Raw genomic sequence first — 25,152 nt, forward strand, 5'->3', positions numbered from 1 at the left:
ATAATAATCATATTTTATTATAGAATTAATCTTTCATGTTATGTTATATTATAATTTTTGTCTAATAATATTTTATTATAATAGTAAGAAAATATTAAAATAAATAACGTTATTATATATAGGTTTACCTGTATATAATTTTCAAGTATGACAAAATCAAGAAGTTGGTTTGCTTTAGTTCCCACAGCCAAAGTTTATTACGTATTCCTACTGAATAAAAATAAATATGATTTTCCTTTTTTCATCTTGTAAGTAATGCATGGATTAAAAAATTTGTGTGTCCCTTACTACTGAGATGATAATTAATTAATTATAATGTGTATATATATATTTGATAAAATCAAATAAACCTGGTATATAAAATAGCAAGTGAAAAATTATTTGCTTTAGGACCAGTTGGACATATCACATTCTCATTGACTATAATTTTCTTAATTTCTTTTTATTTTCTCATTCTAGAAAGCTTGGTTTATAGTTTAATGTAAACTTTGAGTACACATTGTAGTTTCAAAGGATAAATGACACGCGATAACTTATGAATTTAGGAAATGATAGTTTCAGAAATGGCAACATAACAATAAATAGAAACGAAGAAAATATTATAGTTCGAAGACAACAAAGACACTATGACAAGCCTCACGTTATTACTTTATCATATTCATACTTTTCTTATTGAACTATTTATTTTATATTAATTTTTCAACTAAAATCAATCGATATATACTCTTACTATAATCTAATTTACTTATTTATTTTGAACTAGTCTCGCACGATTTTCAAAATATTTGGGATTTTGTAATACACAAAAACTTTTTGTTGAGTCATTTTCAGACGTCAAGCTGACGTGGAATTCTCATCTTTACAAAGTTTAGATTTCCAAGAATTCTTTCTTTGCTCTTCCTAACTGAAAGTGTGGTACAGATAGCTCAGTTTGTCAAAAAATAATAAAAAAGAAACAAAATATATTTTTCTTCTTTTGCCATTTTGGATTTTACTAATCAAAACGTATATCATAAAGGATAAAAACCAATATCAATAACATTACTTTAATTAAGAATAATAATTCTAATCTTATCCTAAAGAAAAAAAGTGTCCAATAAAGAAAAAGGGAGTACAATAATATTTAGGAAATATTATTAGTTAAATGATTGATAGACAAAGCAATAATTGGTTCTTATCATTTTATCCAAAAACTTTATTTATTTATTTATTTAGAGATAGCTAAGGATGCAAATTGCAATTCTGTTACTGGGAGAAAATGATGGTCTACCAGAAATGATGACGATATATACGTCCATATCCTATAATCCCTATGAAAATGAAAGCAACCAATAGTTTTTTTTTTTATAACGCCAGAAAAGATATTCTACGAATACGCACGAGATGCTCCTATATAATAGTTCGCAAATCACACTAGAAATGTAAACCACACTTGATAAGCCCAATATATTAAGCTCGGTTGAGAAGGCATTAACAGGAAGAATCGATCTCTAACCTCCTTTATGAAATATGACCTAATGTATCAATCAAGTTGAGAGAGTAGATTTTGAAACTTACCATACCACTAGTTACTACAATTTATTTTCACCTTATTTATCAATGGCATGGAACAAGACAGCAGTAGGAACACATCTTTGCAACAATGTAAAATGCCACAAAACTGCAGGCAATTGATTTAAATGCATATTTACAAACAATCCTCTTCTTCCGCTAGACTTCTGGAATAGGACAGGAGTTTTTCAAAGTACATCCATACAGAATTTTGCAACTCCGAAAACAAGAATTGCCCCAATAAGTTTATATGTTTGTCATATATTTATACCTTTCGCGAAATTTTCTCATTAAGCTTCCATCTCCAACTAATTATTCAGCTTCAACATGGTCTTAATTCCGTCAAGTGTCTCAGCATGTCATTGCTTCACTGGTTTTTGTTACCTCGATAATTGACATGCGTTGAGAATTCTCTGATTGATCCATCATTTAGTATGATTTGACTGACTCTGCAATTTGGAATTGATCAATTGATATATGCTACACCAATAGAAATAGTACTGGCAACAATTGAAGCAACTGCGAGAAAGATTAATTTTTTTTAACCTGCTTGTAATCTACAACAAATGCTTCTCCAGACAAATCCTCTATAGCTCATTCCTAAAATCAAAATAGAAATAACAAGACTGTAATCTGTAGTAGAATGCAGGATTAGATCAAACTAGTTCAGAGGGAGGACAGATGAACATTTAGGCAGAAACATATGACATCGCTCTTTGCAGAATGGCCACATATTATATTTATTTCTCCCCTTCCGATTACCATAGTTTCAGCTTTACAAATGAGTGATCGACTAAGGAATAGGTAAGGCAGTGAATATTCCCATAAACATTAACAAATCTATGCACATACAACTTCAGTATAATCTTAATAGGAATAGAAGCAATGAATGTACCATTTTATTCATCGATATACCATAAGCACATCTTAGATCAGTTTTAAGTCATGAAACCTGCAGGCTCAAGGGTTCTCTGAGACAAAATCTAGAAGCTTGAAGCTTTCACTTGTTTTATACATTGAGTTTAACTAAAACATGGCTCAATTTGAAGTTGCCTTCTATTCTGGTCGTCCAATAAGAAGCAACGGGTAAGGTTTAAAAATAACTGAAACATAGATCACCTTGCTATGTAAAAAAATGTCAATGTCTGTATCCTGCGAATCCGGAAGTGTAGCCGCTCAAAAATGTACTACTCCTCTGGTACAAAATAAGTGTCTTTTTAGCCAAATCAATGTGGTCCATATAATAAGTGTCACTCTAGAAAACCAAGCAGGCATTAATTATTAATTTTTAAATCTACCCTAGCTCCAATAAATGATCTTGAAAAATTGGAGTAGGGATAAAAGGTTATTTGATGAGAAATTACCCTTTGTGATTAATGATTTTATGCTAATAATGATTTTCTCAATGGGTATACCAAAAGATTAAACGACACTTAACTTTAAACTGGAGAGAGTAACAAATGCAGAAAGCAATGCAATTACATACATCCATACATATGTGGTTAGGCTAACATCTTTTGTAGACTTGTCAGATCAGTTGTTCTTTACAACTGAACTAGGGCAATAAACATGCTCATGTAGAGTTCAAGCTCCCCCAAAATTATACATCTTCTCAAACTGAGCAGGAAAAAGCTGAAGTTAAAGAAAAACTAAAACCGAACAGCTACATTACGTACCTGTTTTTATGGTGTCAACATTGTATTAGCACCAAGAGTAAGTCCACAAGGTGGAGCTGCAGAAACTGGTGTGCAACATCTAGAGGAATCCCATTCCATATCAAAGGCATATTCCAACCGTCTTCCAAGAGATTTTCCTGAAACTGATCTTTTATATCCAGAAATCCTGTCATTCAGGCTTGAGGCGTCTTCCTTGTCAGGAGCACTCGGGAGAAAATGCATAGGCGTGGTAGTGCCTGTGCTACTATAATGTCCAGAAGATTCTGTAAATCTTGAAATCTTCTTTCTTATGATTGAAGGAGTTTTTGTGTAGCTCATTGCAGAGTTCCTTAGCACAGATTCTGGACTGCTACCATTAGCAGAGACTGTTAGCTTAAGACTAGGAGGGGTAGAGCAAAGTGGATGCCCATTATGTTGCCCGATAAGGTTGTCTCTACTAAGGTTTTCATCCATTAAAGGAATCATCAAGTCCTTTACTTTTGGAGGTTCATAATATAAGCGGCCGGGCTGCTTGAGAGCCAAAGAAGATTGTGTATCATATGCTTTATTCTTCTTGTTACCTTGGGAAACCTTGGTGAAGTCAGCCAATGACAAACTCAAAAAATCATGGTCAGGATCATTAACAGAATCGTACCTAGACCTTTTGGGAGATTCATACATTCTCCCAAAAGAAGTAGGACAAACAGCCTCAACTTGAGAACTACTCCATCTAATGTTGTGTGACGGATCCAAAGGGAAATCTAAAGAAGAGGCCAAGGGTGGATATGATATTTTAGTGAAATTTAAAGTGGATTGGCATTGTTTATCTGTCTCACCAATTGGAAGAATTGCTACCTTGCCAAATTGTATTCCACCAAGTGGCTTTATCAGATCCCTCGCATTCTGTTCTGGTGATTTACAGGCTCCAAATAAAGTAGTACCCTTATGCAAAACATTTTGAGGAGAATTAGCATATCCAATTCTCAGATCAGTTGAGCAAGCATCAGCAGCATTAGCTACTCCTGTCTGCTCGCTCAAAAAGACTGTTTCTGCATTATGAGCCTGTGCTGGATGCTTCTTGATCTCCAGGTTTTTCTTGTGAGTTGAGAAATCCGAAGATCCCTCACTTTGGTTATCCAGCACTAACCTACTTGGTAAATTCAAGTTCGATCTTTTCTTCACTGTGGAATTCCAATGATTTTTAATTGCATTATCAGTCCTGAGAGGGCACCATAAGGAAAAATAGATCAGGAAGGAGAACTAATCAAAGATATGTGCATATATGATACTTTCGTGAAAATCAATCAAACAGAATTCATCAAGTGTAGGCAAAAAACTCATTTTAGAGTAATCATGATAAATTAGGAATTTAACTTGTTAGAGACAAATTGACACAGGTGCCTGCAGCTATTAGCACAAAAGAACATCAATCCTCTGGATTAAAGAGGGTGCACATTGAATCCTTAAAAGTACAGTTACAGAACCTAGAATATCCAGACTTCTGAGGAGAGAAGCTATCGCACTATTACTACCTCTGAACCCATTTGGTTCTCCTAACTTGCTTGCCAAGGGTCAACCTGACTAATTTTCAAAGTCGGATTGGAGTCAGATTAATTGATCTTTTAAAAAATAGAACTTAACTTATTACTACAAGTTGAAAATTGTTGAAGAGTTCCACATCGGGTGAAAACGGGATGGTGGTCTCCTTATATTGCCTTGGTAATCCTCCACTCATGAGCTAGCTTTTGGGGTCAGAATTAGGCCCAAGATCCATTTATTTTACATGGCATCAGAGCAAAACTCATCCCTATTCTTGTTTCCTGATGTTAGGCCCCGATTTAAATTGCCCACGCTCCAGGTTGTCCAGTCCTAGGCATGAGGTAGAGTGTTTAAGAGCCCCACATAGAATGAAAAAGAGATGGCTGATCTTCATATATGGTGGTCTTGGGCAATCCTCCCCTCCTGAGCTAGATTTTGGGGTGGAGTTAGGCCCAAAATGATGCTTTTCAACAAAAATTTTTTCCATTTCAAACTGACAAATAAAATGCTAAGAAAGTTCCAGACATGGATAGTTTTGAACCTCAAGAAGTAAAAGAAAAAACCATAGCGAGAGAAAAGGATTGAGAAGTCTCGATGGAAGTGAAACTGGAGAATAAGATGGAGAGAAGTAAAAGTGAAGGGAAAGCTGCATTTGCCTTCACTACAAAAATTATCTACTTATCTCCCTTGAACAAGCTCCAGTAGTGTCCAAGATTTTGATACACTCTGTAAGCAATGTACCAAGGCATCCTAAAAAATCAAAAAGTTGTGTTTGATTTGGCATACAAGTTATATCACACTTTTACTAATGCCGACTTTTCAGCATCATGCACTCTAAATGCTCTGCCACTGGCATGAGAGGGTGATAGATTTTGCAGATTACTTGATCTACATTTTGGGAATGCACAAAGAATCTCTAAATCAGACATTGATATACATAATAGAAGAAATAGATTTTCTAGAATACCTTCCGGGCAGAAACCTCGCAATTTTAGCCCACTTGTTCCCATATATTTGGTGATAGTGGCATAGGACCGATTCCTCCTGTTCAGTCCAGGCATCTCTTTTTATTGTTGGATCAAGATGGTTGTGCCACCTGTGACATTCATGGATGATCTCACAACATTAGTGTACATAGCAGACTAAAACAAGTATATCACTTGCAAAAATAAACCAATGTCAATTTTTTTTTCAATAGGAACAGAACATGGGGATGTGGATCTCCTTTTAGGCTTTAACAACAAAATTCAACAAAGTATTCACCAGTAAATTGCAACCAAATATTTAGATGGCTTCCAGTTGCCATGCTTTTACTTATTCACCTACAAAAAAAATCTGCCTATGTGCAAAACATAGCCAGTCTGAATCCTTATAAAGAAGGGTTGTGCGTCAAATTATGGATTATGGATTTTTCATATAGCCAACCCCTACTACTTTGGAATGGAGCATAGTTGATTGATTGCTTTGAAAAGATGAACACAATATCAAACAATAGATAACAGGAAATACAGTGCTCCTATAAACAAGCAGGACCTGCACATGACATTAAAATCCAGTAGGGCTAAGTGAAAATAAGACAAAAAGATAAGATTCATGCATAACACAAGAGAAAAGTGAGACAAAATGAGTTCTCAAGGCAAGGAAAAACTCTGTAAGCAAACTAACTATAGATGTTCCAGGAAGTCTTTAAAAAGTTCTGTGTTTATGAGCATGTAAACTAGTCGGAGGTATAGATACAAACTGTTGCATAGCAACAAATTTAGGCGGAGTTGGAAACTGACCTTTCCCGACATTGCTTGCCAATGCGACCAGGCAAAGACTTTGCAATAACGGACCACTTCTTACAGCCATATTTCTCAACTAACTCATTAATCAGGTCATCCTCCTGAAATTCGAAAAGGAACAAAATAGTTGCTTTTAATAATCAAAGTCTTGATATATGGAATATAACTCGTAGCAAACCAATGGTTGTAGAACTGTTTGGTACCTCCTTTGTCCACGGACCCTTTACAAGCTCAGGATTCAGAACCTTCTGCCAGCGATGCAAGCACTGCACATCAGTCCTTCCATTCAAGCACCCGGCTATAGAACAAAAAGAGAACACAATACAACCACACAAAATGTTCAGCAGACAAATTTTGCTCATAGATACAACAGTATAAGTTACTCGGTAAAATATCCAGGTATTCAAAAGATGGTAAACATTTTTACTGTACTGAAAAAGATTTAAAAGAAAGGTAGATCATAGAGGCTTCCTAATACTTTTCGCCTACCGAGTAATGGAAGATAATGAACTGTTTTCATGTATGCAACTTTTATACTGCCGATAGTTCGTTAAATCAATTTCAAACCAGGGCTGACGTATGTCGTTAATACTTTCAAGGTAAAAGAAGACAACTTAAGAGGCAGAAAATGCTGCAGAAGGAAGTGTTAGTGTTATAAGGTACTAAAACCACCCATACAGAAAGTTTACCACGTAAGCCATTTCTCTATTCTTTCCCCCACTACCATCTCCTGGAGCAGGAACCAAGTCATGAGGTGACTAGGAGCAAAAAGTAAAGGTCTTTGTGGTTAACCTAGCTGAAAAGTAACCTGATCCAAAAAACTAGCTGAAAAGTATAGAACGTGAAAGAATAAATGGTTTATTACCAATTCTTTTCCAGTTTCTTCCTTTGAACCTTTTCACCACTTCAGTCAACAGATTGTCCTGTGAAAGGAATAAAGAAGTCAGAAATTTCTAGATCCAAAGAAATGAGCCTATGGAAATAGTAAAAATGAGCAAATGAAACTGGAATTTTGACTAACAAAATCTATTTTTATCCTTTCCTTTGCTCAATTATACATCCTAAGCATCCACATGCATCAGAAACCAAAAGGAAAAAGGACATGACAACTCATACAGATAGTTCTATAAGTACCTAACTATCAACGGAGACACACTCTCATCACAAGGCTATTAAAATCATCACAGCACATACACAGAAAGCTTCGATAAAGAACTAATGCACTTGAAAATAAACCACATAGTATGTACAACAAGAGATCCAGTGACTAGCCTATTACCTCTTCTTCTGTCCAGCCTGCCTGAGAAGAACGTTTAGTTGGACCTGAGCTCCTTCGACAACTGGAACTGAAATAGGATTAAACAATTGAAGTGAAAACTAAAATTGCATCAATCAACCATCTTTTTCAAAAAATTTATTTGAGGCCCAACTGCTCAATGACAGAAAAAAATCAAAGTTTTCAGCTTACCCAGGCTCGGAGGAGCATCTCGGAGTGCTAGCCTCATAACTGCTATCAGAGAAAGATGAACATGAAATGAATCCACCAATGTCCAGAGTTGGAGCTTCCTCTTTAACGTGTATCATGATATTGCGGCCAAAGAATATCCTTAAACTGCAAAACAATTACGACGAGGAAGAAGTAAGAGTAAATTCTCGAATGCACAAGTTAATTAAGAAAAAAGAGACAGTTATACAAATTAGAAACCACATTTAGACATGTTGGGCCCAACAATCAGCATAATGCTAGACTATCTTTATACTAGCTGTCAACTTATAACCCTCTTATTTTATCTAGACTTGGAAGTGGCAAGAGCTATTAGTTACACCTAATAAGAAAATGGAACTTCTTTCTCAAACAGATCATAAGAAGATTTAGACAAGAAAAAAAACATATATCCTCAATCCTAAATGTTCAGGGCACCCAAACAAAAGTGTGGAAAGCATTTCCAACAATCCAGTAATACGATCAAATATATTGTAGCTCAGCAAGAGAAGGACAATACACATACGTGTGCTCCTCAGGAACTAATCAATCAATCAACTACACCTCGACCCCAAACTAGTAAAGATCTTCTATCAAGATCATCTGTATTCACTCAAGCTCAATTCCAATATAAATCAATTTGTTCATTTCATTTTTGTAGTGGCCAAACATATCTACTTTGTATATTTCAATTTCATGGATATCCCCAAAAGGACCTCCTCAAGAACTAATAAAACACACAAAAATCCAACTTTCAAGCAAAAAAAAATAAATCAAAATTCAACACAAAGATCAAAACTTTGCACTAGAATTTTGCCAGCAATCGAACATGATCAGATTTTCACAACAAAGAGAATTATCACCTTAATAAACAACACAAATAAGCAAAAAACATTTTTTTTTCAAAAAACAGAGCTTCAAAACATACAATAATGAACAAGACGTTCTGAAAAATGCAGAAAAAACACTTGAATTGCTTCGAAATAGTCAAATAAACAGGTGATGAAGACAAAACAAAACTATTAACACAGAAAAATATACCTAAAACTGAAAGATAGATATAGAGAAGCAGAGCAGTATAATTGAATGAACTGTTTCAGTGAACTACACCTCTACCCCAAACTAGTACGGATCCTCTATGCAAATGATTTGTATCCACTCAAACTTACTCATTCCAATACAAATCAATTTGTAATATATCACTCATGCCCAATTGCATAAAACACACACAAAAAAAATCCCTTTTATTCAACTTTTAACAAAAAAAATTATCAAAATTCAACACAAATATCAAAACTTTGCACCAACATTCCATCAGCAATCACTCGAACAGGATCAAAATTTCACAATAAACAGAATCATCACCTGAAGAAACAACAAATGATAAGCAAAATCTAAAATCAAACAAAATTAAACATCTTGAAAACATACAATGATGAACAAAACAGGTAGAATTACTTCGAAATAGCGATATATAAACTATAGATGCAGAAAAAAATGTACCTAAATTGTAGAGAGAGAAAGAGAGAAGCAGGGCATTATAATTGAATGTGACTGACCCTTTTTCAGTGAAGTTAGGGCTTAAGATATAGAGAATTTTTTTTTTTTTAGAGAGAGTAGCGGGAAACTGAAGAAGATTGTGAAGAGTAACCGACGGATTTGAATATGAAGAAGTGTGTTTGAGAAGAAAGACCACTCAAGCGGTGGGGTTGGGAAGGAATCTTTTTATAGTATTTTCTTTTTGACCTTTTTAACGGCTGGATTTTCACGGTAATCTCACGCGCCGTCTCTTTTCAATCTCTTACTATTTTCTTAAAAGACATAATACATAAATGTGTCATTTAATTTGACTTCAGATATTTATATCTAAAATTAGAGAGCCCGGAACTAAATTAAAGAAATATTTATGTTTTATTCCTTTCTTATATATTTCATTTGATGTTATAAACTTTGCATCGTTATGTTGTTAGGCTAAGTTGAATAATTAACTTCGTTTGGGATAAGCTAAGAAATAATTAATTTTGAATTTAAATTTAGGATGAATTTATTTTATGTTTGATTGAAAATAAAATCGCAGGATAAATTGACCTGATATTAATTAGTTTATGATTATAGTATTATTTTTATTTATACCGTGTTGGGAGTGGGATAACTAATCCCGGAAAAAAATTGTTCTTCAACCTAACTAGCACTAAGAAAATAATATCTTTTCTTGAGACTTATTGGAACTAGTATAAATTTATTTATTGATAACGTATTAGGCATTATTTGATTGAAAGAATTCAGTGGATAAAACATAACGGCTGACAAAACAAACAAAATTTACAGAACGTTATTGTTAGTAACGGATTTAAAAGTTGACACTACGAGTTACTAAGATTACGGGAAAGAATTTTTGCTCACCACGCGAAAGGCGCATACTATTTAAAGATATGATGGTACCGATAATAATGACTTTATTACATTCAGTAATAAATGATCGAATCTTGCAAACTAGTCAAAAATAAGTATAAACTTATTTATTGATAACGTATTAGGTACTATATCATTGAAAGAATTCAAAGATAAAAACTAATGGCTGAAAAACAAACAAATTTATAAAAACGTTATTGTTAGTAATGGATTTAAAAGTTGATACTATGAGTTATCAGGATTCCGAAAAAGATTTTTTGCTCACCATGCGAAAGGTGCATACAATTTAAATATAAGACGTTACTGATAATAATGACTTTATTGAATTCAATCACAAATAATCAAATCTTGCAAAGTAGTCACAATTAAGTATAAACTTATTTATTGATAACGTATTAGACATTATATCATTGAAAGAATTCAATGGATAAAAACTAACGGCTGACAAAACAAACAAATATACAAAACGTTATTATTAGTAACGGATTTAAAAATTGATATTACGAGTTATTAGGATCTCGGAAAAGACTTTTTGCTCACCACGAGAAAGGTAGATACTGTTTAAAATAAGACATTACCGATAATAATGACTTTATTGCATCTAGTCACAAACGATCGAATCTTGCAAACTAGTCACGAACTAGTATAAACTTATTTATTGATAATGTATTAGGCATTATTTCATTAAAAGAATTCAATAGATAAAAACTAACGACTGACAAAACAAACAAATATACAAAATACTATTATTAGTAACGAATTTAAAGGTTAATAGTACGATTTATCCGGATCCCAAAAAAGACTTTTTGCTCATTACGTGAAAGGTGCATACTTCTTAAAAATAAGATGTTATCGTTAATAATGACTTGTTTGAATTCTGACACAAACGATCGAATCTTGCAAATCAATCACAAATTAGTATAAACTTATTTATTGATAACATTAGGCATTATCTCATTGAAATAATTCAATGAATAAAAACTAACAACTAACAAAATAAACAAATATGCAAAACATTATTGTTAGTAAGAGATTTAAAATTAGATATATTGAGTCATTAGGATTCCTAAAAAAGACTTTTTATTGACCAACCGGAAGGCACACATTTTTTAAAGATAAGATATTACTGATAATAATTACTTTATTGAATTCATTCACAAACGATCGAATCTTGCAAACTAGTCATAAACTAGTATAAATAATAAACTTATTTATTGATATTGTATTAGTCATTATTTCATTGAAAGAATTCAATGAATAAACTTATTGACTGACAAAACAAACATATTTACAAAACTGTTATTGTTAGTAAGGGATTTAAAAATTGATACCACGAGTTATCAGGATCCCCAGAAAAGATTTATTTCTCACCCCGCGAAAGCCGCATCCAATTTAAAAATAAGACATTATCGATAATAACGACTTTATTGAATTCAGTCACAAACGATCGAATCTTGCAAACTAGTCACAAACTAGTATAAACTTATTTATTGATAACGTGTTAGGCATTATTTTGAAAGAATTCAATGGATAAACACTAACGACTGACAAAACAAACAAATATACAAAATATTATTGTTAGTAATTAATTTAAAAGTTGATATTACGATTTATGAAGATCTCAAAAAAGACTTTTTGCTAATCACGCGAAAGGCGCATACTTTTTAAAAATAAGACGTTACCGATAATAATGACTTTATTGAATCCAGACACAAATAATCGAATCTTGCAAATCAGTCACAAACTAGTATAAACTTATTTATTGATAACGTATTAGGCATTATTTCATTGAAAGAATTCAATGGATAAAAAAAATAACGGTTGTCAAAATAAACAACTATACAAAACGTTATTATTAGTAACGGATTTAAAAGTTGATATTACGAGTTATTAGGATTCAGGAAAGAATTTTTGCTCACCACGCGAAAGGCGCGTACTTTTTAAAGATAAGACGTTACCGATAATAATGATTTTAATGAATTCAGTCACAAATGATCGAATCTTGCAAACTAGTCATAAACTAGTATAAACTTATTTATTGATAACGTATTAAACATTATTTCATTGAAACAATTCAATGGATAAAACCTAACAGATGACAAAATAATCAAATTTAGAAAAACGTTATCGTTAGTAACAGATTTAAAAGTTGGTACTACGAGTTATCAAGATCCCCAAAAAGAATTTTTGCTCACCACGCAAAAAACGCATACAATTTAAAGATAAAACGTTATCGATAATAATGACTTTATTGAATTCAGTCACAAACGATCGAATCTTGCAAACTAGTCACAAACAAGTATAAACTTATTTATCGATAACATATTAGGCATTATTTCATTGAAATAATTCAATGGATAAAAACTAACGACTGGCAAAACAAACAAATATACAAAACACTATTCTTAGTAATGGATTTAAAAGTTGATCCTATGAGTTGTTAGGATCTCGGGAAACACTTTTTGCTCATCATGCGAAAGGCACATACTATTTAAAAATAAGTGTTACCGATAATAATGACTTTATTGAATTTAGTCACAAACGATCGAATCTTGCAAACTAGTCACAAACTAGCATAAACTTATTTATAGATAACGTGTTAGGCATTATTTCATTGAAAGAATTCAATGGATAAAAACTAATGATTGACAAAACAAACAAATGTACAAAATATTATTATTAGTAACAGATTTAAAGGTTGATACTACGATTTATCAGAATCTTGGGAATGACTTTTTGCTCATCACGCAAAAGGCGCATACTTTGTAAAAATAAAACGTTACCGACAATAATGACTTTATTGAATTCTGACACAAACGACCGAATCTTGCAAATCAGTCACACTAGTATAAACTTAACGCATTAGGCATTATTTCATTGAACGAATCCAATGGATAAAAACTAATGGCTAACAAAATAAATAAATATAAAAAATGTTATTATTAGTAACGTATTTAAAATTTGATATTACGAGTTATAAGGATCACGAAAAATAATTTTTGCTTACCACACGAAAGGTGCACACTTTTTAAAGATAGGACGTTACCGATAATAATTACGTTATTGAATTCAGTCACAAGCAATCGAATCTTGCAAATTAGTCATAAACTAGTACAAACTTATTTATTGATAACGTATTAGGCATTATTTCATTGAAAGAATTCTATGAATAAAACCTAACGGTTGACAAAACAAACAAATTTTCAAAAATATTTTTGTTAGTAATGAATTTAAAAGTTGATACTACTAGTTATCAGGATCCCGAAAAAGACTTTTTGCTCACCACGCAAAAGGCGCATACAATTTAAAAATAAGAAATTATCGATAATAATTACTTTATTGAATTCAGTCACAAATGATCAAATCTTGTAAACTAGTCACAAACTAGTGTAAACTTATTTACTGATAACATATTAGGTATTATTTCATTGAAATAATTCAATGGATAAAAGCTAACGGCTGACAAAACAAATAAATATACAAAACATTATTGTTAGTAACAGATTTAAAAGTTGATACTACGAGTTATTAGGATTTCGGGAAAGTCTTTTTGCTCACCACGAGAAAGGCGCCTATTATTTAAAGATAAGACGTTACCGATAATAATGACTTTATTGAATTCAGTCACAAACGGTCGAATCTTGCAAATGAGTCACAAACTAGTATACTTATTTACTGATAACGTATTAAGCATTATTTTATTAAAAGGATTCATTGGATAAAAACTAACGACTGACAAAGCAAATAAATATACAAAACGTTATTGTTAGTAATAGATTTAAAAATTGATACTATGACTTATCAGGATTCCGAGAAAGACTTTTTGCTCATTACACGAAAAGCGCATACGATTTAAAGATAAGACGTTACTGATAGTAATGACTTTATTGAATTCAGTCACAAACGATCAACTCTTGCAAATTTGAAATTCTACTGCATAATTAACAACTCGTGTGTTTTATAAAACATTACTAATAGGCTAACAACTATCTATTAAATTTTAATGTAAGCACCAAATGTAAATTTGAAATCCTTCCGAATGAATCTTTAATTACTCATTGTATCAAAACTTAATTAGGGGAAATTTATAGCTAAAATTTGAAAATATTCCTTACATTTAGATAAGGTTTTTGTTTCTTCTAATTTTAGCTGCATTTGATGTTTTAAGAAGAAAAAAAAAATTCTCAATTCAATAAATTATCAATAAAAGTATTGTTTTAACAACATTATTTGTATAAATAAATTATCACTTCATTCATTTGCGTAATTTGTTTTCATATTAAACTACTTCCTCTAGGCTCCATCATAATCTCAATCTCATCAATTTCTACAGTTTTTATCTCAATTAATCAAGTTAGACTAATTATTTCTTGAAAACTAAATATTCACGTGTTTATAAACTATATAAAATGTAGATTGAGTAAAAATTTCTCTAATGAAAATGGAAAAAATATATTCTAAAATTTTAGTTAATAACTTAGCTTGAATATAGGAAAATAATTATTTCAAGCAATCGTTATTTACATATTTCAAGTCAGAACTTAGTTGTCAATAATGTTTTACAAAACAGGTGAGTATTTACAAGGATTGAATTACATAGAGTCGCTATTGTTATAAATAATGTTTTATTCTTAAATCTTTTAAATCTGTTACAGACAATACTGATTTGCATATCCATTTACTTAGTTGGCCGTTAGATTTTGACTTTTTTTTTTTGAATAAAATAATGTCTAGTACATTACTGAAAATATATACGTCTCTACTAGTTCATAAATTTTTTCTAAGAAAACGCATTATTTTCGTTAATCGGTTATATAAGTAGTGTTCTATCTTTAATTATGTCTTAAATTTAACCCCTACGATGCAAAACCAAAAATTGAAGTACGTTAAAATCTGTCATTATTCATCGAGTTTTGTTGATCTCCTTTCTTTATGCCTTTCTTTTCATTGTCCTACTTTATGTCATATGGACCATCTCTCTTTAATCTATTTCATAAAGAATGATATATTTTATATTTAAAAATTATGTAATTTAAAATTTTTCATTTTTTCTTAATAATATATAATTTTATGGCCAGATATTTGTCTATGACATATTTCAGAACATAACTTTTTTTTTAAAAAAAATTCTTATATAACTTTGTACTCATTAAACATCATCATATATAATATGAAGGAGTGAGTATTTTGTAGTAAGTAAATGGTTCTGCAGCCCTTTTCTCAATCAAAAAAAAATCTTTAAAATAACAATTTTTCAATTTTTTCATGTTTGATTGGTTATATTTTAAAAAAATACTCACTATAGAAAAATCATTTTTTTTAAATATGAAAAAAATAAATTTTCTAATAAAATAGAAAAAAAGACATTCTTAAATGACATTATAAATTCACTGTCTCCTCTTCGACCATCAAATGCCCCCAACCCCCACCACATGTTAAAATTTATTTTCTTTCTACGTTGTGATTTATATTACTGATAGAATGTTTACTTTCTTTTTTAATCTAAGAATATTTATTTATTCTTCTTTTTTTAATATTAGTTACATAATTATTAATTTCCTTTCAGTTTTGTATATCTTATAAGGAAAATAACATATATTTTTTAAAATTTTATTTCCTTTAATTCTTTTATAAATAGAGATATAGTCTTTTATTTTCAATGCAAAAAACAATGTAATGAATCAATACAATAAATTTTGTTTATTTTCTCCTCTATTTTCTCTCCCGTTTCTTCCCTTTCATAACGCCACACCCACTCCCCGCCTCATCCAAATGCTATAGAGTTTTGCTAAATTACATATGAATATTTTTAGAATAATAATTTTTATTTATTTATCAAATATTAGAAAATAAAATAATTTATTTATTTAATTTTTTAAAAAGATCTAAAAATATATATATTTTCTTCTACCAAACACACCATAAATATAGCTGAAGTGAGACACAACGAATTGAAGACGAATTTTCCACCACCTAATTTTGTACATGGAAATTAACAAGTCTTCTTTCATATTTACTAAACTTTGATCTTTCTTACTGTCAAGTCTCTAGTTTTCCTTTTGATTTTTTGTACACTTATAGTCTCTTTTTTGTACACTAGTAGTCTTTTCAACTATATGTTGATGCCTGGGGCACGGATGTAGATCATTAAATATTGGTTGATTGACTCAATAGCTTTAATCCAAATTTTTAATCAGATGTCTCGATCGAATTCGAATCCTGCTTATATTGAATATGAAATCGCTTTATCTCTAATGTAATTTTTTTTTACATGAATTCAAAGTTAATCATCGAGTTTCAATATGAATATCGAACATGACCTTATGGGATACTGAAAACATTACTTGCGTAAATTATGGCCTATGAAATTAAGAAAACAAGTATATCCCGACTCTCTTTGTATTCTTCACAAAGCAATATAATATTCATGTGTGCATAGGCTTTCAATTGCTGCTATTGTTGAAATTGCATAGTTGCCTAAAAGTTTGAATTTATGTACCATCCAATTAGTTCGTTGTTCTTAACTTTGATTTTTCTTTTTGCTATTATTTGATATATATATATACTCTTCACCAACTAGGGTTATGATGGTGTGGTAAATACTTTTTCATCCTTAACTAATGGCCTTAAGTTTAAGTTCTACAATATACAGAGTCGTCTTTTATCCCCCAATATGGAACTTCTCCGGCGCGAATCCGAATTTAATCGACCAATAAAGATAATTGACACCTAGAAGTAAAAAATAAAATTCTACCTTGAATAATAGACCCAAACTACATTATCTACAAAGTTCTAGTATAATAACATCTTGCACCCTTATCTTGACCCAGCCAAACCGTTACATTATCACAAACCAAAATTCCAAACAAATTAAACCACGTAATTAGTTACTTAACAACGACGGTGCTCAATTTTTACCCTATAATATAAATACCTACGTTGTCCTCCTAGGTAGGAGGATTAATTACTAGGCCAAGGACAAATATGATGTTTTTATTCATCATATATATAGTGATGTGGAAGTACTATGTAGTTCCTTAGTTTGTGATAAATCAAAGGAAAATAAAGAACATCTTTATGGTGGTTTGGTTACTTCTACGTTTCCCTCAAGAGTTTAAGTTAAATGAAGTTTTAAAAAGTATTTACTCAATTAGATTATTATAGGTGAATTTTGATTAACATTAATTGCTAACATGACAAAAATCAACACATATTAGTAAAAATAAAATAAAATAGGAGACACTACAATATAAGAGAGGAGGAAATTAAATTTTCTACTTTATGAAATAGTGATAATTTTCTTGAAATTATTTAATTACATGGTATCTAAAATGACTACCTTATTATTTTTGGTGTGTTCTATAATTCTCATTCTGATTTTTCCAACCCGCTGAACAAAAAGTTCAATTATTTTCGTTAACATAATCTCTTATCTAACTTTGAAGCTCCACAATCTCATCAAAACAAATACTACATAACTATTATTATTAGCCCAACAAATAATATCAGAGCTAGTAGTTTGACGAGATGAGTATAAAGCTGATGTCAACTCGTCAAGCTCATCTTTCTACCTCTATTCGGAGCTACACAAAAAATTAGGAACTTGCTTGCCTATGGACTTCGGTGACCATAAATATTTGGAAATTATATATGGGTGACACACAATAAATCCATATCAACACATAGATAGAATTTTGGTGATGAACTACGTGAAACTATTGAAGGAGTTTGGTGATAAGTCATGTTTACGTGAAATTTAATTCGGGAAGGAGATTGCTTTTAGGTGTGCAAATAAAAGCTTACATTGATATATAATTGAAAAGTAAGAGAAGCTATACATAGCCTTATGAATACTCTTAATTGAGTGAGGCTTTTTGATGAAAATTATGCAGATTTAATTCAGAAAGAACAATATCGTCACACAATATTAATATTTTCTTCATGGAAGCTTCACCCAACACAATTTTATATTCTTTGATCCCATGATTATATCCATGCTTGGTGGCTTGAAAATCTCTCCTAGGAATTAATTTCTTTAAATTATTTTAATCCATTTAATTCTTCAAAGAAGAGTCAAAAGGCTATAGAAGTTTACTGATGAAGACCAAATATAAAGGACAATAAATTGACGAAGTCTTAGCTATATATACACAGTCAAATATTGCATAACTTGCATGTTATGAATTTATGATCATCATACAATTCGATCTAGCTAGTTAAAAACTCAAGGAAGGAGGGGTGATTTATTGTACCTTTTTTTTAATTCATTTATTTTGATTATAGTGTCCGATATCAATATTGGGTATCAATTAAATTTGAATTCACACCTGAAAATTTCACATCAAAAAATAAAATGCTTCCTAATAAAAGGCGACTCCATAACTATAAGTCTATAACTGTGTATCTCATAGTACATCTTAATTAAAAGGCTGTGTATACTATTATGATGCATGATGATCATATAAATTGACAAAGACAGCTTTGTAGTCAAATATTTGCAATGTGCATTATAATCATCTAATTCTGCTTGCTCCAAATTTCCAAAATTTTCCCCAAACTGCCTAACCATTTCTTTTTGAGCAACCTGTTTGAATTGACTTATTTTACGTATTTTAAATCAAAATAATTTTGAAGCACTTTTGGAGTATTTAAGTAAATTAAAAAAAACTTATAAGTATTTGTTTTTTAGTCAAAAAGAGAAAAATAAGCCAAAAATCATAAATTAAAAATTCAATAAGTCAAAAAAAAGTCCATCCAAACAAGCTATAAACCATCAGAGAGCCTAATTAAGTATCATCTCATATTAGTTATCAACATTATTAAAGATGTCTGTCCTAAAATACTTGTCAATTTAAAAATCAAGATATAATTAATTTTTTTTTGTCCTAAAAATAATTGTTTTTAAAAGTGATATGAAAAAAGTAAAGGGTATATTAGTAAAAGAAAATGTCACTCCGGTCATAGGAGATTATTTTCATTAAAAATATGATCATTTTCTAATTAATCTTTTAGTGTTGGTGGACGCTACCGACGGTAATTGTATTTTTTGTTTCGTTTAGCTGTAAGCATTTATTGTTCCTAAGGCCTTATTTATTTTTATTAATATTAATACGTCTGAATCTTAATAAATATTTACATATTAAAATGTGCATTAAGAAGTTTTTATATGTCAAAAGCTATCACATAAATTAAAACGTTTATATTATCCTCATTCAGACTTTTCCAACCTATCACAGTAAATCTAGCTAGTCTTCTGTATTGAAGCTCCACAATGTCCCCAAAAGAATCACCCAAGGTAATAGCATTAATACTTTGAGTTGTGTTTGACTAAGGAGAGGTTTCAAATTCGAATTTTGATCTATAGTTGTGTTTGACGATAGTGAATATTGTATCTTTAATATAAATTTTTTAAATAAAAATTTAGATTTAATCGAATTCAAGAATCCAACTGAATAATAGGGGGAAGCACGCACAAGAAAATAAGTTTATGTTCCTTGTTAATATAATCGTTCACTATTGACTTTATACAATTCTTAATAAATTATAAATAGAAGTGTAATTTTATCATAGCACTTTTTGAATATAATAAATACAATGCCTTAAAATATGTAATAGAAAAATAACTATTGATTAATTAATTTGATTAATTAATTTCATAAATTAAATAAGTATTATTGAACATCTATTTTTAATATAATGGATAAGTAAATATGAACGGAGGGAGTACTTAATTACAGGAATAGTGGCTTATGGAAAATTTTCGTTATCATTATTCCACATCCGCATTTAATTCTTCGTGGAATTATTAAAGCATAAAACATCTCTTGGAAAAATTTAGAATATTAATTGTTTTGTCTCAAATTATTTGTTACTCTCTCTCATGAGTGAATTATTGATTTTTTTCTTCATATTTACCCTTCATTTAATGAAATTCTAATTATTTTACATTTTTAAAGAGAATTGTTTGAAAATATCAAAAGGATAACGGGGGAAAATAGTCTTTGATTTATGTCCTTAATTAAATATTATTTTTTAAAGAATGTGATATCCTAACAATTCACTTAATATGAACTAGAGTGGATATGATTTTAAAAATGATTGTCTCAAAATTATTTGACACTTTAGAAATTCAAGACAAAATTAATTATATCTTTCATTTTACCCTTAGTACGTAGTAATTGTTCGTGAAAATTACAAACAATTAAATTATATGGAGATGCCACATAAATAACGACATAAAGTAAATATTCAATGAAAAGAAATTGTATTTTAAGACATAAATAAGGATTAAATATCTTCAAGTTCCTCCTAATTAATATTTCTTAAGAAATGTGTAAAAATAAACACGACAAATAATTTGAAACGATCAGAGAAACAAGTTAAGTTCATACTTGTACATACGACGGCTCAAACACTTTGGTGGCCTAAAGTCAAATGAATCGGAGGCCTTAAACTTTTGAATTATAATAATAATATTGTCTAATTATGACTTTGATAAAAAGTTTGAAATTTAATGTTTTTTTTAAAAAAAGATTTTTGAAGGCCTAAGATAAATGCCTTATTTTCTTGTGCGTAGAGCGCCCTAACTCTTTGTACATTGACGAAGACTTTGATTTGTATGCAGTCAATTGCAACTTGCATTATGAATTTCTAATTGAGTGATTTTTTTTTGGGAAACCATGACGATTTAATTCAAAGGAGAACAACAAAGACACAACATCAAGATTTTCTTTATGGTAGCTTTTTCCAACAGAATTTTCATTAATAAGAAGATTTATTACACTAAATAAATATTTATATCTTATTTAACGTCATAAATTTTTTTTAAAATTTCTTATTACTCCATAACTAGTCAGCACTATTGATGTTACACTCGTTCAGACTTTTCCAATCTATCAACATTAAGTCTAGCTAAGCTTCTGCATCAACAGTGTATGCTAGTATAATTCATTTTTGAAGCCCCACAATCAACTTAGCTAATAGTAGTACTTTGGTTTTTCAAAACAATGGATCTTTTCAGTGAGAATTTAAATTTAATCCAACTCAATACTAGTATCGAATAATAGGGAGAAGCCACCCCTCCTCCCCCCCCCCCCCCAAAAAAAAAAAAAAAAAAACCATGAAATTTTTTATCATTATTCCAAGGTGATATTTGTTAGCAAACTGTATTGTAAACAAATGATGAAACAACAACAAAAACTTCTAAAAGTAATAAAAGACAGAATTTGGACCGAAACTGAAAATAATAACAGTATCTAAAAAAATTAATGTCAGAACAAAAAATCGAGTCCACTGAATACACAGTGTGTCCTTTAGAAAATTATTCTCCTCAACGTACCCGAGGTTTTGGAATCTTTCCTTCCAGGATATAACGATTTACTCACCAAAATAGAGGTACTGCAAATTCTGGTGTCTGCGAACCACTCGAAGGCAGTATATCACACGAGTTTTTATGAAGTGCAGAAAAGAAGAAGAAGAAGAAGATGCCAATCAGAATTTTCGTATGGAACAATTCTGAGGATTAACAGATATATATAGCATGTTTGCAGCCTTTTCGAAAAGGTACCTGTAGGGAAAGGTTTGCTTGTTGAGAAAAGGTTTGCAACTTTTCAGACAAGGTCGCAACCTTTCAGAAAATTCTGTTGGAAAAACGGAGGGAAATTCTTTTTAAATTAATCTGGGAAAGAAAGAAACGGGCCTGGTCACGAGTCAGAATTTTTAATTAATTAATTAATTAAAAAATTAAAGAAAATTTGATCCAAAAAGATTATCAAGCCGAAGCCATAGCCGAGCGACGACGACGTGAGGGGAGACCCTCTTCTTGACCCTTTAGCAATATGAAGGAGTGTTTCTACTTTTAAGTAGGAGACTTTTTTTTTCCACCACCTATGTGAAACAAATGCTTATTTCATACAGCAAGAGAGAATAAATCATTTTTCCTTCCAATTCTTTTTCCTCCATTTTCCATTCGACCTATCATTTAACCCAACAATATTAATATATGTGATTAATGTCCAAGGTGCCAAAAGCCGCCACACCCCTATATAAACCGCCCAATACTTTGTAATCAATATCCAGCAACTTCATTAAAAAAAATATTTCCACAAACATGGGCTATATGATATCTTGTTTTGTTTTCTTCCTCCTTACTTTTGTGACTTATACTTATGCTACCTCTTTCGAGGTTCGAAACAACTGTCCGTACACCGTCTGGGCGGCGGCGACCCCAGTAGGCGGTGGCCGACGTCTCGATCGAGGCCAGACATGGGTCATCAATGCACCAAGGGGCACTAAGATGGCACGTATATGGGGTCGTACTAATTGCAACTTTGATGGTGCTGGTAGAGGTTCATGCCAAACTGGTGATTGCGGTGGAGTCCTACAGTGTACCGGATGGGGCAAACCGCCAAACACCCTGGCTGAATATGCCTTGAACCAATTTAACAACCTAGATTTCTGGGACATTTCTTTAGTCGATGGATTCAATATACCGATGACTTTCGCCCCGACCAAACCTAGTGGAGGCAAATGCCACTCCATTCAATGCACGGCCAATATAAATGGTGAATGCCCTGGTTCACTTAAGGTACCCGGAGGATGTAACAATCCTTGTACCACATTCGGAGGACAACAATATTGTTGCACTCAAGGTCCATGTGGTCCTACAGACTTGTCCAAATTTTTCAAACAAAGATGCCCAGACGCGTATAGCTACCCACAAGATGATCCTACTAGCACATTTACTTGTCCAAGTGATAGTACAAATTATACGGTTGTTTTTTGCCCATAATTATATTAATGCCACAATAGAGCATATTTTGCTACAAATGGTATGAAAAATTGCTAAAATAATAAGTGATAACTCCCTTCAACTTATATATTTCTATCATAATGAATAAACAATAATATCGTTAATTGTGTCTCGTTATTTCCTTTACATTAACGACATTTTCTTGCCTCTTTTTTTGTTGGTTGAATTTGATCAAACTAAATGAATTACTTTTACGTCAATGACCTGGTTAACGCATGCCTCGTGCTAGCAAATTGGCAGGACGTAACTCGTATCGGATATGGTCAGGTGTTTATCAGTTGCTTTGGTTCGATTTTTGTCTATTATTGATTTAATTTATTAATTTTTAATTTATAAAAACGCCAAATCGATAATTAATATATAAGATATTCCTTATTGATTGTCAGTTAATCGAGTATTGGTCCTTAATGATTTGATTTTTGATTTTATCAATAAGAAAATGTTCTTCTAATTTTAAATTTTTTTTCTTTCTCAATTTTTATTTGTTCATTTATGCACAACTTCAGGCCTAGAAATTTACACAAATTACAAGCAAAAGCAAATTCAAATACGTTATTGCTAAAACAAACTTATTTTCTTTCTTGTTAAGTAGAAAATAAAGGCATTATCAGCAAGGGTTGTGGTAGAGTGATAAGTATTCATTCATCCTTAATCAGAGCTCTCGAGTTTGAGTCCCTCTAAGCACGGAGTCGCCTTTGTTAGGGAGCGTTTTATCCTCTAATGTGGGACTTTTCAGCTCGAATCCTGATTTAGTCGGGCTCCCTTGTGGGTACCGGACACTGGATGGGAAACGAAAAAAATAGTAATAGATTTTGTATTTAAAATCTAAAGTCACCGTTATATAATTAGGGAATAAAAAACAATTTTAATATAATCTTATTTGGTTATCGATTTAACCATTAACTAAACTAATAAAATAGGATATTGAACAAATTATTGGTTTTATCTTAATGATTTGATTTTTGGTTTTATCGATAAGAAAATGTTCTTTTAATTTTAATTTTTTTTGCTTTCTCAATTTTTATTTGTTCATATATACACAACTTCAGGCCTAGAAATTTACACAAATTACAAGCAAAAGCAAATTCAAATACGTTATTGCTAAAACAAACTTATTTTCTTTCTTGTTAAGTAGAAAATAAAGGCATTATCAGCAAGGGTTGTGGTAGAGTGATAAGTATTCATTCATCCTTAATCAGAGCTCTCGAGTTTGAGTCCCTCTAAGCACGGAGTCGCCTTTGTTAGGGAGCGTTTTATCCTCTAATGTGGGACTTTTTGGCTCGAATCCTGATTTAGTCGAGCTCCCTTGTGGGTATCGGACACTGAATGGGACACCAAAAAAATAGTAATAGATTTTGTATTTAAAATCTAAAGTCACCGTTATATAATTAGGGAATAAAAAACAGCTTTAATATAATCTTATTTGGTTATCGATTTAACCATTAACTAAACTAATAAAACATGATATTGAACAAATTATTGGTTTTATCTTAATGATTTGATTTTTGATTTTATCAATAAGAAAATGTTCTAAGTTTAATTTTTTTGCTTTCTCAATTTTTATTTGTTCATATATGCGCAACTTCAGGCCTAGAAATTTACACAAATTACAAGCAAAAGCAAATTCAAATACGTTATTGCTAAAACAAACTTATTTTCTTTCTTATTAAGTAGAAAATAAAGGCATTATCAACGAGGGTTGTGGTGGAGTGGTAAGTACTCATTCATCCTTAATCAGAGGTTTCGAGTTTGAGTCCCTCTAATCACAAAGTCGCCTTTGTTAGGAAGCGTTTTATCCTCTAATGTGGAATTTTTCGGCTCGAATCCTGATTTAGTCGGACTCCCTTGTGGATACCGGACACTGGATGGAAAACCCAAAAAATAGTAATAGGTTTTGTATTTAAAATCTAAAGTCAC

General features: G+C 31.2%; 2 protein-coding genes across 5 annotated transcripts; one reads left to right on the plus strand and one right to left on the minus strand.

Annotated features, from left to right (window-relative positions):
• Window positions 1-1,621: 1,621 nt before the first annotated feature.
• LOC129890005 (uncharacterized) lies at window positions 1,622-9,695 on the minus strand. Of its 4 annotated transcripts, XR_008766980.1 has the most exons (11): window positions 9,516-9,695; window positions 7,998-8,141; window positions 7,809-7,875; window positions 7,395-7,452; window positions 6,733-6,827; window positions 6,527-6,630; window positions 5,713-5,841; window positions 3,228-4,425; window positions 2,671-2,746; window positions 2,098-2,151; window positions 1,622-2,000 (listed from the first exon to the last, which is right to left on the minus strand). XR_008766980.1 is itself a non-coding variant. In XM_055965494.1 (9 exons), the coding sequence occupies exons 2-8, from the start codon at window positions 8,111-8,113 to the stop codon at window positions 3,234-3,236; spliced, it is 1,761 nt and encodes a 586-aa protein (XP_055821469.1). In that variant the 5' UTR covers window positions 8,114-8,141; window positions 9,516-9,695; the 3' UTR covers window positions 1,622-2,000; window positions 3,228-3,233. The 4 variants fall into 4 exon arrangements, 1 of the variants encoding a protein (XP_055821469.1); XR_008766979.1 differs by lacking the exon at window positions 2,671-2,746; XR_008766981.1 differs by lacking the exons at window positions 2,671-2,746; window positions 9,516-9,695 and adding an exon at window positions 9,321-9,375.
• A 12,789-nt stretch (window positions 9,696-22,484) lies between these two features.
• On the plus strand, window positions 22,485-23,344 carry LOC129890006 (osmotin-like protein OSML13). Its single transcript, XM_055965495.1, has one exon. It carries the CDS (start codon window positions 22,534-22,536, stop codon window positions 23,212-23,214), a length of 681 nt encoding a protein of 226 aa, XP_055821470.1. The 5' UTR covers window positions 22,485-22,533; the 3' UTR covers window positions 23,215-23,344.
• The last annotated feature ends 1,808 nt before the right edge of the window (window positions 23,345-25,152 follow it).

This window comes from Solanum dulcamara, chromosome 5 (genome assembly GCF_947179165.1).
Source record: "Solanum dulcamara chromosome 5, daSolDulc1.2, whole genome shotgun sequence".
Lineage (NCBI taxonomy): Eukaryota > Viridiplantae > Streptophyta > Magnoliopsida > Solanales > Solanaceae > Solanum > Solanum dulcamara.